Genomic DNA, 16,094 nt, shown 5'->3' on the forward strand with positions numbered 1-16,094 from the left:
ATTTTTTTAGATCAACTTTGACATTTTACTTTAAAAACATTGGCAATGAGTTGGCTACTATGTGTGATGCTTCAGTTTCAAAATGAATATTTTGATAACTAATTTTGTAAGTTAATGCTACAAAAATGATAAAAATACAAAAGTATTTTTTTTAAACATTAAAATGTATGCATATTTCTTGACTACCTAAGGAAAAAGAATTTAATAGTGTGCATTGTTCAGGGGTATATATAAATGCCCAAATTAAAAAATCAGGTTAGTCTTCTGCTCTTAGATTCACAGCAATACAAATCGTACAAAAGCTGCTGATTGTTGAAAAAACTGGCTTGATAGATTTGATATATATTATTATATTGGTTGTGTTCAAAATAATTTTTAAATAAAAGCTGCACTTATAGTTTAATTATGCATTTGTTCTACAAATAAATAATAACTCCTACATGAAATTCTAGCATAGTTGTGAAAAAAAATTATTTTTAAGTGATGTTTTTATTATTAAAATCATTGATCTTTGGTGTTTTAAAATAAAGATATTACTTGTATAAGAGTGAACATATATAGGTTTAATATGAATTTCGCTTGAAGGAAAACTGCTTAGCTGGTGGTTGTAGTGGAATATATAGACAATAAAAGAACATTAGGCAGCTAATTAATATAATTCTGGGAGGATAACAATGGTCAAAGCTATAAAATAAACGTCCTTTTGTTTTAAGTTTTACACAAATTTTGAACTTAATATTTAGGGCCGGGTTATGTCTTTTCTGCTAAACTTTACATGTGCATGTATATGTAAATGTTTTCCTTATACCAAAGCATTTCAGACCAGAAACTAAAGATAACCATATTTAATTGTTACTAAAATAATCAAACACATGTTGCCTGATGAATATGATGTAAGGGGGATTTTTATCTGATAGCATTGTAGAGAATAGCAATAACAAAGATGTATGCAGCTGTTACAGGGGGTGTATTCATTGTTTAGATAACATCCATGCATCAGTGTTAGGTGAATTGAAGATCATGGTTCATTCAATCAATAAAGTTTTCAAATTCTAGTTAATGTTTGAAACTTCGAACTTGCATTTCTAATATTCTTATTGCCTATCTAATTGCTTTAAATTTTTCCTTTTTTAGTAATATGAAAAAGTATTTGACTTAATTTAATAAGGTAAAATGCTGAATTGTAGGCCTATTATAACTAATGATAATTAAAAAGATTTATTCCTAATTTACAAATATTTTTATAGTTATCAAACAATTTGTTTCTTATTAATAGTTTTTCAGACAATTAACAAGCAATTCAATCCTAAATAATAATCTTTTTTAATAGCTTACAAGCAGTTGATTTCTAATTAATAGATATGTTAATAGTTTACAAGCGATTCATAAGTAATTAATATCTATTCAAATAGCTCACAGATGATTTATTTCTAGATCTACATATAGATTTTCCAAAAGATACATTCATAATAAGCAACAATTCAAACAGCGATTCACTTCTTGTAGTTCACAAAAAACTAAAAAATAAAACTACTCAATTTCAATAAACTTTCCAACCATTACAAAAAATCAATTGTGAAGGTTAAGCTCTGGTTCAATATGTTAATATATTCACAAATAAATTTTCTGTAAGTTACAGAAACAAATTGTAAATAAAGTTGAATCCATCTAGTTTTATGATTTAACAACCTGTTCAACTTAGGCTGCTGCAAGTAAATTTTAAAAAATTACCTTTACTTGTCCCCATGATGAAGTGCCCATATCTGCACTACCCCTGCCACCTGGTAGCAATGACTCTTCTGTAGATATGTTAAGTACATTTAGATAGGGATGATGCATTAAAATATATGAGTCGTAAAAAAGCATGCTGGTCATACAAGGAGTATATGATCTTGATCACACTGTTATATAATTAATAAAATAACAATTTATAATAATTACATTAATATATCATTTTATTTTTTATAATAAAGTAAAAGGAAACCTTTTAAAAATCTAATTTGTATTACATGTGGAACAGAACATGACAATACAACAAAATCCATTTTTTAAGGGCTAGTCCTAGATAAATGACAAAAAAAAAGCTAACTGTATTTGAACTAATTGGCTTGCAAAATAGATCACCTTCATTGGCTGCAGGTTTTTGTATTTGCTTGGAATAATGAACCTGGCGGTCATCATCAGACTCACTTGTCAACATCGTCATTGGTAACGAGTGTTAGTGTTAGAGTGTAGGTTAATAGTTTTAAGGACAAGCTATAAGAAAGATGTTAGTTTGTTAGTGTATTAATTCATAATAATGCTAGAATTAAAAATAAAGGTATTATCATTGGTGGATCTAGCCTATGAGGTTTTTGTTGCTTTCTTTCTATGGGAGGGGGGAGAAGGTTTAGATATACATAAATATAATGTGAGGAGGGGGTCAGACCTACAAGATTTCCTGAGATCACCCCATAACTATATACAGTTAAGAAATATTAAGAACAGAACAACTTCTAAAACATAAAAACAAATAAAGCATTTGTTAATCTGATAGGCATTTATTTATTTTTTTAAATAACAAATTTCATGGGTAGGCACGCCCTCATCCCCTCCCCTGATGCACCTACTATGTGTATGACTAATTAAGTTATATTGATAAGCATATCATTATTAAGTTAAACATTCTTGATTGTATCTATCATGGAAACCATGTTATTCCATATGCAGAGTTATTCCATATCCCAACAGTCACAATGATTTTTTAATCTTAACAATCTATCCTCATTTCAATGTTTAATTTTCAACATATTTGAGTGTGTAGAGGATATTTATAGGGGTGTCCATAAATGATGACACACTTGTAGGGGGAATGGTCCGTAATTATGTGATGAGGAGGAGGAGTGGAGGGGGAGTTCAGACAGTGTGACATCGAACTTGCATTTTTTTAAAAAGTAATGTTAGAAACTGAATTTTAGCTGTTATTTCACCTTTCAGAAAACTGCTTTAATAAATTGTAATAAAAATTTATCAAAGTTGAAATTATATATTAAATTAAAATTTGATGTTTAAAAAATGTAACTGCAATTTTAAAGGGGGTTGTAGGCTGAACTGTGACATCCTTTAAGGGGGTGTCTGGCTCTTAGTGACAATCTGTGATGTCATTAAAGGATGGCCCCATATTTCTTTTGTGTGTAAACTTACTATGAGAAAAGGATTTTTTAAACAGCTAAAAGGAGTAAATTTGAGGCATAATACAAAGTGCAAACTAAAAACTTAGTAAAACCAAATTAAATTATACCATACCTTTTGTGACAGATGGGTTTAGAGATATATCACAAAAATCACTGATTTCATGTTCACTGGAGGCCATTTTTCAACAGCATTCCTATAAAAAAAGAATTAAAGTTTACTTTAATATCATTTACTGCTTAGTAGTGTACCTACGTAATGTTATTAGTGTGCATCAATGTAATTATTCTTTACACTTTCAATGACGAAACGGGAAATGTGGTAATTGGTATATTTTATTTGACCCAAAACAACTTCAAGAGTACCAAGCATTAGCTATGTTTAAATAATACAAAAACCAGAGCAATAGTAGAGTCCTAGACAGAATTGTTTTTTTTGTTTCATGATTTCAAAAGTTTTTATTCCCAATCTGTACCTTAACCCTAGTTCCAGTCATAAATTTTTAAAAAGCAAAGAGTTTTTCAACATAGCATCAGAATAAAGTGGGTCAGCAAATCCAGTGTTAAAGAGATAAGGAGGATTGACCTAAAGGATATTGTTTGAGAAAAAAAGGACAAAAGAATGGCAAGGGCTTGCTCATGCCAAGTGTTACTCTAAGAAAAGGATTTGGAAACATAAAGAAAAGAGATAAAATAAGAGGCCAAAGAAAAAACGGGGCATGAACTCAAGTGGTATCCCAGCACTAGGGTGCATGAGAGTTATTGCTGCCTTATGTTCCACATGATGCAACATGGATAAGTAAATAACTTTTAGTGATAAATTAAGAGAAAATTGCTAGGTATGCTTTATGTAACATAATAAACTTCAGCCACTACTATCATTTTCCTACAATCTCATCCATAACCAAAAGGATTTTAAGTAGCATTATTTTTCATAAATCCTTACCAATGGAGCAAAGCGCAAAGACTACCTTTTTTAAACAAACTGGTTCTCAGGTAGGGCCTACATTCATTATCTAACACCTAACATTGTTATCATAATCATATAATCTTCTTCGACCCACATAGCTTTAATCCCACATTATATCATAAATGGTATTAGCTTTAATTTTTATTTTCAGGGTGAAAAAGAGTAAAATGAAACTAAATCTGCTAGAAGCAGTCATCAAATAAAACAGCATGAAGCAGATCCTTACTTGTGCAAAATTAGTCCAAAATTATATATTTCTAATAAATCTAATGAACCAAAATGTTAAAGAAACAAAAACAACATCCTTTGACATAAAAAGGCTTTAACTTTATTCACATATAAATTCTATTAATGTAATGGTAGAATGTCGGCTTGTTAACCTGAAAATCTCCAGCATGGAACATGGGCTAAGGACCGTAGATTGTGCACTGAATGAACTGCCCTTTCATATGCAAAACATATGGTTGCGATGCACTGGGGGAAGGAAGAAAAACCTTGGTGGACAGACATGTGTCTAGCAGTTGGCAATATGATGTTTGAGAGAAATGCTCAATCTGAAGCCTGTTCCAGTCAGCCTTGCTTATAAGCAAAAATTTGAGCTGGCAATGAAGGTATGGGAGAGAGAGAGAGCACTTGATTCCATATATATTTGGGATTACAACAAGTAGATCTAGATAGATCTAGATCAATTTTTTTTAGCTTTACAAATTTACTAAAAGAAATATTTAGAGTAGAGTTAGAGTTTTAAAATTAAAATTACTAATTAGTATTACATCAGTATTACTAATAAGTAATTAGTAACTATGGCTACAACAGGCGTACACAGGTTGCTAAATTAAAAGCCCTGAAAGAATATACTGAAACAAACAAAAGTGTCAACAAATGCATGAGGAAAGACAAACAAAGTTATTTAATTATTTAGATCTAGAGCTGCTGGCAAGTGAAGCAGAAGAAGCACTTTACCATGGGAATGTTCTGACTGGGATTCAAAGGGACGACTCAAAATATCATCCTAACAGGTTACTAACATTGGCAGAAGAAGCCCTATAGGTCGCCTATAAGAAGTGGATAGATTCTCCTACCTTGGAAGTATTGACTGTTGATAAGCAGGGCGGGACAGAAGCAGACATAAAAATAAGGACAGGCAAGGCAAGAGCAGACTTCAACCAACTACAAAATGTTTTGGGTTCTGGATCTGGATATTTAAGTTAGATCTACACTTGCCTTGGAATATCATCCCTAGAACTTTAGACTTTAAGTCAGTCTAAAGTTTAGACTGACTTAGAGTTTAGAACTTACTAGATTTCTAGATCTAGATCTAGTCTAGATAGATACTAAGATACTAGGTCTAGATTCTATCTCTACTCTAACTATTAAACAACTAACTAAACTAAAATTCATTATTGCACAGCAGGTTACAATTTGCAAACTTTTAGGTCTTTAAGAGTCTTAAACTTAAAGGTAGATCGTCTCCTGGCTGAGATGGCGGGATGACCTCTGACCCTGAAACGTCACTCGTCTTTTTTTTCGTTTTTTTCGTTTTTTTTAGGGGTCCGTTACACGACAAATGAAAAAACTGCTAATATCGCAAAATCTCATCATTATTTTAATGTGAGATGCTAACTAAATGGACGCCATGCCTTAAAATGTTCGAAATATTCACGAGATACGTGGTTTTAATTAATACACGCTATTTTTGTCGAGTACTCTTGGGAAAAACTGAACTGCCGCCTTAAACGGCCCAGTACATGGTCGAAACCCCCTGGTACAAATGCAGAAATATATAATTGAGATATTTATAATGATTCATTACAGATCTGTTGATACATTTTTTAAAAATCGAATATGAGGATGAGGTACCCATGCAGAAATTTCTGTCCGCTTTGTTTACTATCGTGACGTCATTGTTACGCTAGTTACCTCACAGAAACAACTAGTTTTTGTTTTTTGCGGAATGAACCTTTAAGTCTAGTATTTTAATTATAATTCAATTGTAGCGTGTGCAGAAAAAGTAAAATTATGGACATTATTATTGTATTAGTAATTTTATTAAAATATGGCCTATATTGATTTTTTTCTTCACTGTGGGCCGACAGTAGCTGCATTGAATTTAATTCGTGACCGGTGGTTAACCTCGCCAACGCTGCGTGGCCTATTCGTTTATATAATCAGTGATGCTCGTTCAGTGGCCTTTTTCAGAGCTAGGCCTAATTTCGGGCGATTTTTAGACTTATTTGATAGGCCGTTAGCCTTTTTCATTGCTGCGTATTTTAAACAATGCTTGTTCAGCGGCCTTTTTTTTTGGCGCTAAATAATCTGTTTACGGGCATTTTAAGCGTTTATGTGTTTATTATTTTTAAAGCTAGACGTAGATCTAGTTTTAAAAAATGTGCGCGAGCATCATTTTCGTCTGTTAAAATTACAATTGGTTTAAGTTCAGGATGGAGATCTTTTATCGTTTTTTTTTCTTGACAGATTTTATCAAGATAGATCGACTTCAAGTTGATATTGAATATTTAAATTACTTTACCTTACTACATTAAACTACATTTGCTTTATCTTTTAAGAGAGTAGACAAAAAAAATTAAGCTAAGTTTTAAAATTAGTCTTAGTTTTGTATCCATTCGGCTCTACTCTATTATAATTTGCTTGAAGAAGGGGGGGGGGGGAAGAGAGAGAGAGAAGTGAAGACACCGACGATCTCGTGTACGCGTGTTCATTCTATGACGTGTACTACAGGCCTGCTGACCGCACAGTGACCCCTCGACCGTGGTGGGATTTTTCACCGCGGGATAGTAAACATAAGCAAGCAATCACGCGAGTGACGATGTTTGGAGATTTTATTAAAAAAAAATTACACGTCACGTTTTCAATATGAAAAAAATGTAATGTAAAAAAAAAAGACACTAATACCGTGTATGAACTTCAGCTTCCACACTGTTGACTCAATATAATGTGAATTGAGTTAGGCCTATTTCTTGTATTTATAGACTACATAACAATCATATTATTTTAAGCATATTTAATAAAATTAGAATTTGAAATAAAAATATTTTTTATGGTAATTTGAGTTATGCAAGTGTTCATTATTTCATAAAAAATGGTATGAATAACATGTAGAGTAGAATTTGTAATGTACATTTTCCTTTACCAATTTAATAAATAACTATATCTAGTTTTATTATCAATCAGTTGGTTTTTTTTTTGTTATTTTCCGGTGAGTAAATAACCTAAGTTGACACACCCCTTAAAAAACTTGTGCACACCAGTTCACGACGTCATGCCATGCCGGCAGGGATCGAGAACGTGGGTTTTGTCATTCATTTTCCATTCTAGACAAATTTTAAAATTCTCTCTTTTCTCGTCAACTGAGTAAGCTAGATATTTAAATGTGGTGTCAAATGTTCTCTTAAGGGGTAAGGAACTTAATAGTGTATTTGAAATAACAGAATATTTTATTTTAAAAAATCCATAATTAAACCTATAATAAAGAGCATAACTATTATAAATATAACTAAACTAGATCTAGATCTAGATCTAGATGTATAAATCTAGTAAGATATTTAGATTGTAGAATCTAGAATCTATAGGCCTATGTAAATAAATACCCCTATATTTCTGTTATGGCTTTGATAAAAATGCACATAATATTTAATTGCGTACCATATGCCATAATGCACAAAATTATAATTTTGTTGTGACTCTAGCAGACGGATATTTCAGGACATCTTAATTACCGAGAATTCACCGCTTTTAACCTGTCGTTGACTATGAAATGAAAAACTATTTTGTAAAATATTTTCTAAATCTAGATCTAGATCTATAGACATATCAATAGAAACAATCTACCGTAAATTATTTTTTAAAAAATTAATATAAAATCAAAAGTCCCTCACATTATCTAGTAATGTTAGTATAGTTATTTGTTTATGTTTCTTTCTATGAAGATTTCATTGGTTTAAAATTTAATAACGATGTCAAATATCCCTTCCCGTAAATGTAAATGTCACAAATATATAGATCTAGGTAGTGCGGAGTCAAGAGGTCAGGTGTCGTACGGAGTGGTAACTCATAGACTCATTCCACCAGAGGCGTAGCGACCCTTCCCGGCGCCCGGGGACAAACTTTTCGATTTGCACACCCCCCCCCCCCCTCGAAATTTCCATTTGCACCCCCTCAAACTTTCGATTTGCACCCCCTCAACCTTTCTATTTATTTTTCCAACCCATTTTGGCGCCCCCTAAGGTACGTAATTCAAAAAGTATCATGTTTTTACTCTTTAAGTGCTACTGTAAATGGACTTTGCCTACCAAACGTAGTCTGTCATTATGTAAATCTGAAAATCCTAACAACATTTGATCGCTTAGCTCGTAAAAGTATTCTTCTTAAGGTAGATTTAATGCTGGACCAGTCTGCCTTGTTCATAAATAACCGAGCGAAAATATGTTCAGGATCTCTAGATTATAGTTGTGGTTAAAAAGTGTTGAAATTAAGTGCCATTGTGTATAGGCCTAAAAATTGTACTTTTTTAAAACAACTGGTAGTTCAGTGGTTTATATGCATTGTGTAGAACAAGAATATCACTACGATATTCAATAAATATGTTGTTTGTTTTGTTTGTTTTTGCCTTGAGTGTGAGATATTTAATCATAGTAAACAAAATCTAATATATAAAGCTCAATTCTGTAACGCATATGTTTGTTTGTCGCTGGTTATCAATGGATTTAAGTGTTAGAAAATTATCGTGCGCATTTGTCTAAATTTATGAGCTAAAAAATTACTATTAAAAGTGTTGGGAAATAATTTTCATTTTTCAAATTATAGTAATAATTGTCGGCATGTTCATTAAACACAAGTTTTAAAAAAATATCATCTTTTACAAAAATTCTAATTATGTCTTTATTTAGTCCTATAGCGTTTACTTCCCTTTGATAAATTAGGCAAAACACAATTACTTCCCTTTATAAAACCATTGCATTAGTTCAGGGGTCTCCAAACTTTTCAGTCCGAGGGCCGCATTAACTATCAAATTTCAATTCGGGGGCCAGTTTCTTCCAGGCATATCCTTGATTTTTCTGGGCAAAGTTCCTCAGCCATCACCAACAAACGTTTTTTCCTTGGACAAAGAGATCACCGCGGGCCGGATGAGGGGACATCGCGGGCCGCATCCGGCCCGCGGGCCGTAGTTTGGAGACCCCTGCATTAGTTGAAAAGTATTTACTTTTTAATTACTTTGTTTTGGTGTTGGGAAAAAAATAATTACATAATTAGCGGGGATTGATCAAGTGCAAATGTTGTAGGTATTTTACGGATAAGCTTGGAGTATTATAATTGTTCATTAAATTGAAACAGGCGCGTTCGTTTAAGTGAGTGCAAAAACTATGAATAAGTTGGGGTACTATAGTCGTTTATTAAGCTAAAACAGGCGATTCTGCCCCGGGCGTTTATGTTCGCGTTAGTGTTTTCTTTGTGTTTAGGTGGGTTTGCGTTAGTGGTTGCGTTTTGATTTGGTTCGTTTTTGTTCTTTCTTTTTTCGTTTTTGTTTGTGTTTTTTTTTGTTTGGGTTTGTATTTGTGTTTTTGGTTGGTTTTGCGTTTGGATTTGGTTTGTTTTCGTTTGCTTTTTCGTTTTTTTTTTTTGTATTGGTGTTTGTGGTTGGGTTTGTTGTTAGGTTTTTGTTTTCGTTTGCTTTTTTGTTTGTTTTTTCTTTGTGTTTGTATTGGTGTTTGTGGTTGTGGTTGGGTTTGTTGCTAGGTTTTTGTTTTCGTTTGTATTTGTAATTGTGTTAGCGTTATGTTTGCGTTTTGTTGTTTTGGTTTTGGTTGGTTGTGGTTTGGGCGAGCAATGCCGGGTTTATGATGATTACTAAACACACAGGTAATGGTCTTTAACAGAAAGGTTTTTCACAGAAGCCAGAGCAGGGCCTGGCCGGGACGGCTAGTCTATATATATATAATTCTCTTCATGGAGACCATAGAAAACACCAAGCTGTAAGCGCGCCTAGCAGCCCCCTTTCTTCCTCTCTAGGGATATCCCTACCACCCCCACGTCACATGGTCTGGTGAGCTGTGGTTCACGCTAAATGTTTACAATCGTAGAGTCGGGTTTAGTCAGGTTTATTGACGGCTATTAGGGGCAGAAAATTTAGTTTGAAACGATTTTAAACTTAGGAGAGGTAACTAAAAGGAGGCTGCTTTCACGGTGGGGGGACGGGGGGTAGGGGTTGGGGTTGGGGGAAAGGAAGGTGGGGGGGGGTATCGTCCTTAATGACTTACTGATAGTGTTTTAAAGCAAATATTTTCAGTGGCAGCATTGGTACTGTCGAATTCACAAATTATGAATTACTGAAAAGTAGAAAATAAAACAACTAAATAGCGGCATATGATACGCCGCGGGTCGGCTCGTATATATTAATTTACTTCATTAATTTGCGATTGTACAATTAAACGAAATAATGAAAGAAATTTGCAACAAATTCTTTAAAGAATAAAATGTAAAATGTGCATTGAATTTCATTTAGGACGCTAAAACTGCACGAAAAATACTTAAAATACACTTACAATTATTGCATACGTATTCGCAAAATGTATTGGTAGTTTTTGAGAATTAACTTTACCCTGTTACTACTACAAACAACATGGCTGACAGGAGAAAAGCATTGGGAATTGTTGCAGATGGCAATCAAGAAACTGACAGACAGTTCATGGGTTTGTTAGGAATTAGAAGATATTTATCTTTCATAATTGGTAGCTAGATTTTAGTAGTTAACACTTTACTACTAAGTCACTAGACTAGGCTTGACGAGAGTAAAACTACTACTACTACTACTACAAGTACTAGAAACTAGATTACACAGTTATAGTCTCTTCATTACTCTACACTCTGCAGCTCTTCTTCCTTCATGCTAGTCACCACACTCACCTTTTCAACAGTTCTGCTAAACATGAAATATACTTCTATCAAAATGTTTTTAGATAAAAATAATGTCAATGGAATGTTGAAGGATGTTTTAACTAAGCTTATAGCTAATCGTCCAGATGACCCTATCAGATTTATCGCTAATTAGTAAGTAGCCTATAGTTTATTCTCCATTTATTTTTTATATAACCTTAAAAGATCTAATATTGGATCAACTTTATATTTTTTACTTGAATTAGATAATGACTCAGCTATTCAGATCTTTACGATGCAGACCTATAACTTTAAAGTTAAAAGTAAAGTAAATAAAATTTCCCCTTCAGAATTAATGATCCATAGGGCAAATAAATATTCCTCTTTAGAACTAATGATCCTTTGGGAAGATGAAGTAGAGTTCATATATATCTTGATCTCAGCATATCAAGAGATAGTGTGGTCAGCACTATGTCCAGCCACGTTTACTTTTCCTTATTTGAGTCAGGTAGCTAGACTGAGATCCAAACTTGAGACTTTTGGGTCGTTGTTTCCGCACTCTACTCCCGACTACATCTTCCCATAAAGTAAAAGGTCATATGTTTATTTATTAAATATTATTGTGTGCTTTCAAAAATTTCATTATTTTTAATCTTATAGTTTTGAGACAATCAATTTAGAAGATCAATCGAATGACCTTATTGCGAGAGTTGTGCAAATCATTAACCTCACACATCACAGTCGACCAGTTTTTGAAACCAACATCATGGCAGCATATGACTTACTAAATAACCACAAAAGTAAGTTCTTAAATTGATCTATTTTTTGTGTGGTCATCATTAAATTGTGTCTATTGCTAATATTGTCTTTTACTTCAATTGCACATATTAATGATATTGCTAGGAAGAGTCATGTATGGCTTTTAAATCAATAGATGCACTTCTTTCATTTGGTATTAGAACTTTCCTAACAAAAGGGTTTATTACTTTTGAAATGTTACACATAAATAATTAACTGAAATGGATATGTTCATGAATCAGCACTTTTAAGATCATTTAAAGTTTATATTGTTGGGTTTTAGTTAGCAAGAAAATTCATGGTGTCAATGGCACAGTACACAGCCAACTACTGCAGTCTCTATGCACGTAAGTTTCAGTGATTCATAATCTGTAGGATAACCTAATTTGCAAACATTGCTAGATTGGGCCAAAATAAAGTTGAACTAATAGATAAAGTATGAGATAAACTCTGCTTTACCTACCCTTAGAGGGGAAATTTACTACATTTTACTTGCATTTGCAAACAAATTAAAGTTTCTTTTTTTTTTTAAATTTGGAAAAATCAAAGCTAGAAAAGAAATTGAAAAATAGAATTACAAAAATTTGGAACATGTGAACTGCCAAACTCATTTAAATAAAGTAGGCCTAAAATTAATTTATAATTAACCTGGATTAAGTTTTTCTTATTATTTCTTGTAACATGAATTATTTATAGAACTAACCATGTCCAATGTTTTTATCCTTAGAGAGATTCCATTACCTGTCACTGTGAAGTTGTTTAAGAAAATTGGTTGTGCTGAGCACGAGGCAGTGCCTTATGATGTGTTTAGGTCAACTGTCTTTACCTGTTGTGTTCTTAAAGGTGAGTTTTGTTATTTTCTTTTAGCTGGTATGCAAAGAGGTTTGTAAAAAATACTTTCAACCTTTAATCACCCTTCTAAGTAGCATTCTATGAGTGCATTTTTTCTTCCTAATCCTCACAGTTGTTGTGTTGGTTTTTTTTTCTTTAATCATCATCACCATCATCCCTTAACCCTTATCATGGTCATTAGGGCACCACAGTTGATCTTAACAATACTCCACCATCCATCTCAGTCCTGTGACGCTCTTATTAGTTCTGAGATGTTCAATGTTGTCTTTGCCTTCCCCTTCTTCTCCCTTCTTGCACAGTGCCTTTCAATATTGTTTTTGATTGTATTAGGTTGTTTGATCTTATGACATGCACATACCAACTCAATTTTCTAGTTTAGACTATGCTCAGTAGACTCTCAAAGGGACCAATCACATTAGTGATTCTTTTTCGGACTTCTTCATTAATAGTAAAATTGAAATTACCTTTTCAACACATTTCAGCTCATCTGTCTTTCTGGCTTCTGCTCTTAAAGGATTTTTTTGGGCCATTATAATGTCTAGCCACCCTTAGTCTCTTCAGCATTAGCAAACTTCTTACAAATTTGGCCACTCTACCATTAAACATTAAAATGTTATTTGAAATTTTTTGGTCCAGGTTAAGCTTCAATTTTGGCCATTGAGAAATCTGTTGCATTTAGTATATAAGTGACTGTGTTTCTGTTTTCATTCTTATATGCAGATTATGTTGGCATGACTGGAAACCTTTTCAACATTCTGGATGTCAGGAAGACTGGTAAAGTTGATAAAGTTTTATGTGAGTCAACCCTGGAGCAACTCAACACAGCATTAGCTAGCTCTCAGAAGGATGTCAAAAGGTAGTTAAAGTTGAATTTTTTTCTATTTTTAAAGACATACCAAAAAATGTATACAGATAAACTAAATCTCTTCTAGCAATCAAGCGAAGAACATATTTTAAATGTGTTAATTTATTTAAAATCTTTTTTTTTTAATTCTTACACTATTTACCATATGGGATGTAGTGTTCTTATGGTAAAGTGTTTGAATTCTAGCCCGAAGGTCTTGAGTTCGGATCTTAGTTTGGACTTGTAACTGTAGGATATCCCTGAGTCCACCCAGCTCTGATGGGTACCTGATTTATGTTGGGGAAAGTTACGGCAGCTAGCCATAGTGCTTAGCACCTTAACCCTTAATATTTCAAGGTGAAGAAACATATGAACTCTACTTCACCTGCCCAATGGATTGCTAGGCTTAAAGAGGAATCTTTACTTTTACTTTATCATTAAGTTACACTTTCAGACTTATGGTCCATTGGGAACATGAAGTAGAATTACTTCATATTTCTTTTGTATTTTTAAGATTCTATTATTTACATTACTTGTTTATTAGTATAAAAGGTAAAATGTACACAGGTCTTCTAACTTATCAAGCACTCTTGAAGTTTTTTTAATGCCAAAGTAAAAAATTGTCATGTTAAAATAATAGGATCATGGAGTCCAGCTATCACTTAGGACCTGAGAGTCTCTTTAAAGCACTTGATAAGGTAAAATAATAACACATTCCAAAGACATCTACAGTTATAAAAATTTTAACTTTTGTTTTAAATTTTTAAACTTTATTCAGGATGTGTGGACATATTTTAGTTAGCTTTTCTTTCAATACAACTTCTTCTTTCATATTTATCCAAAGATTTATTATCCAAAAATACTACACTTCAAAGTCAACAACAGTTATACAAATTTAAATTTAATTTTAAACTTTATTCAGGATGTGTGGACATATTTTAGTTAGTTGTCTACTAAATATCTCTATCATCTGCTATCATATTTATCCAAAGATATCTTATCCAAAAATCCCACACTTCGAAATCAATAAAGTTATAAACAACAAAATTTATATTTTTAAATATTATACAGAATGTGTAGACATATTTTAGTTAGGTTTTTTCTACTAAATATCTCTATCATCTGCTGTCATATTTGTCCAAATATTTATTATCCAAACAATTTGTCCTCAGGCCTTGTCTAAAAGTCACACCAAGCTTTCAGGTGTGTTCACACGTGATCAGTTTGTGATAGAAGCTTGTGAATGTTTCCTCGCAAAGGTTAGTTCTTTCAAACCTCGCTATCTTTTTAAAGGTTTTTGAAAAAAATGAAAATAATATTATTGTTATGATATAATTGGCTTAATATTGTTGTAAAAAAAAACAGATTTTTACAAGGAATTATTCCAAACTTTAAATCTTATTTCATGTTTTTGAAAGTGAGTCTTTTCTTGTGTTTATTTTATGTTTTTTTTTTGTTCACTTTCAAATGCAAATCATTATTTATTAGGATTAAGGGCCTATTAAAGTAAATATTTCTTTGGAATTTAATCAACTTCTTTTTTATGTCATTAATCATAATTAATGTTGTTCATTTACTTCAGGTGAAAAAGTTGAAGTGAAGATTTCACAGCTAGCTGATGACAAAAAGTGTATTGTTTCTTTTCACAAGTCACAGGAATATTGAATAAATCAAAGTTTGCATTTCTCACACATTCCATTTAACTGCATTCTACTGTGTGGTAGTTATTTATTGTTGAAGAGAGATAACTGAGTATTTTAAATATATGACTGAGTTATCTCCATTTTTTTTTAAATAAATAAACTTTGTTATGGTTACAAAAGTTATAGTAGGCATCTGTTAATTATTAGTCCCCCTACCCCCGCCTCAATTAAGCACTAATAATTATAAAACAGTTTTCACATTATTTAGTGACACTAATTAGCACTTAAACTTGTTGATGTTATCATTTGTACAGTGGTTTGTTGTTGGTTGTTTGATTTTTTAAATAAAGGTAAACATTTTCAACATATGTGTTGGTACATTTATTCCACATGTTATTGTTGTTTTTTTTTGTGTATTTTTTCATTTCTGTAATAGCTATAATATGGTGTTTGGAGCAGTATTAATTACTTTTATTTTGTAAAATCTAGTCTTAAAGAGAGTGTGGTTTGACTGCAGGAAAAAGGTGTGAATAACTCCAGTTGATATACATATTTAGCCGGAATAAAATGTAAACACGCTGCAGATCCAATGATTTATAATGCCGATTAAGTAAACTTCTTCATCTGTCTAAGTATACCTAGGTGCCGTTAAAGTGTCCTTACCTAGGTGCAGCTAATTTGTCTAAGTATACACAGGTGCAGCTAATGTGTCTAAGCTTACACAGGTGCAGCGAATGTGTCTATACCTAGGTGCAGCTAATTTGTCTAAGTATACCCAGGTGCAGCTAATTTGTCTAAGTATACCTAGGTGCAGCTAATTTGTCTATACCTAGTTGCAGCTAATTTGTCTAAGTATACCCAGGTGCAGCTAATGTGTCTATACCTAGGTGCAGCTAATTTGTCTAAATATACCTAGGTGCAGCTAA

The 16,094-nt window shown here is 32.5% G+C and overlaps 2 protein-coding genes across 5 annotated transcripts in view; one reads left to right on the top strand and one right to left on the bottom strand.

Annotated features, from left to right (window-relative positions):
* LOC131945077 (solute carrier family 15 member 2) overlaps positions 1-7,863 on the bottom strand; it is a 63,187-nt gene extending 55,324 nt beyond the window's left edge. Inside the window, exons 1-4 of one of the 4 annotated variants that reach the window (XM_059306058.1) lie at positions 7,804-7,857; positions 3,286-3,367; positions 2,125-2,256; positions 1,732-1,799 (exon numbers count right to left, since the gene is read on the bottom strand). In XM_059306058.1, coding sequence (XP_059162041.1) covers positions 1,732-1,799; positions 2,125-2,206 — 150 coding nt within the window. In that variant the 5' untranslated portion in view covers positions 2,207-2,256; positions 3,286-3,367; positions 7,804-7,857. Of the gene's footprint in view, positions 1-1,731; positions 1,800-2,124; positions 2,257-3,285; positions 3,368-7,748 lie in introns of all 4 variants that reach the window. The other 3 variants (XM_059306059.1, XM_059306062.1, XM_059306060.1) reach the window with 3 other exon arrangements.
* Positions 7,864-10,760: 2,897 nt separating this feature from the next.
* Positions 10,761-15,392, top strand: LOC131945074 (tubulin polyglutamylase complex subunit 1). Its single transcript, XM_059306045.1, has 9 exons — positions 10,761-10,847; positions 11,115-11,205; positions 11,692-11,831; positions 12,113-12,176; positions 12,557-12,672; positions 13,402-13,537; positions 14,166-14,223; positions 14,698-14,784; positions 15,108-15,392. The coding sequence occupies exons 1-9, from the start codon at positions 10,778-10,780 to the stop codon at positions 15,123-15,125; spliced, it is 780 nt and encodes a 259-aa protein (XP_059162028.1). The 5' UTR covers positions 10,761-10,777; the 3' UTR covers positions 15,126-15,392.
* Positions 15,393-16,094: the final 702 nt, after the last annotated feature.

This window comes from Physella acuta, unplaced genomic scaffold, assembly GCF_028476545.2.
Source record: "Physella acuta isolate Inbredline_101_S28 unplaced genomic scaffold, ASM2847654v3 ptg000522l, whole genome shotgun sequence".
In the NCBI taxonomy this organism is placed as follows: domain Eukaryota; kingdom Metazoa; phylum Mollusca; class Gastropoda; family Physidae; genus Physella; species Physella acuta.

What these genes read in the sequence shown, in the direction of transcription:
- LOC131945074 (XM_059306045.1), top strand. Translation starts at nt 10,778, where the DNA reads ATGGCTGACAGGAGAAAAGCATTGGGAATTGTTGCAGATGGCAATCAA. An exon ending in ATCAGATTTATCGCTAATTA is followed by an intron (nt 11,206 to 11,691) that starts GTAAGTAGCCTA and finishes TTAATCTTATAG; the next exon opens with TTTTGAGACAATCAATTTAG. An exon ending in TCTTTAAAGCACTTGATAAG is followed by an intron (nt 14,224 to 14,697) that starts GTAAAATAATAA and finishes ATTTGTCCTCAG; the next exon opens with GCCTTGTCTAAAAGTCACAC.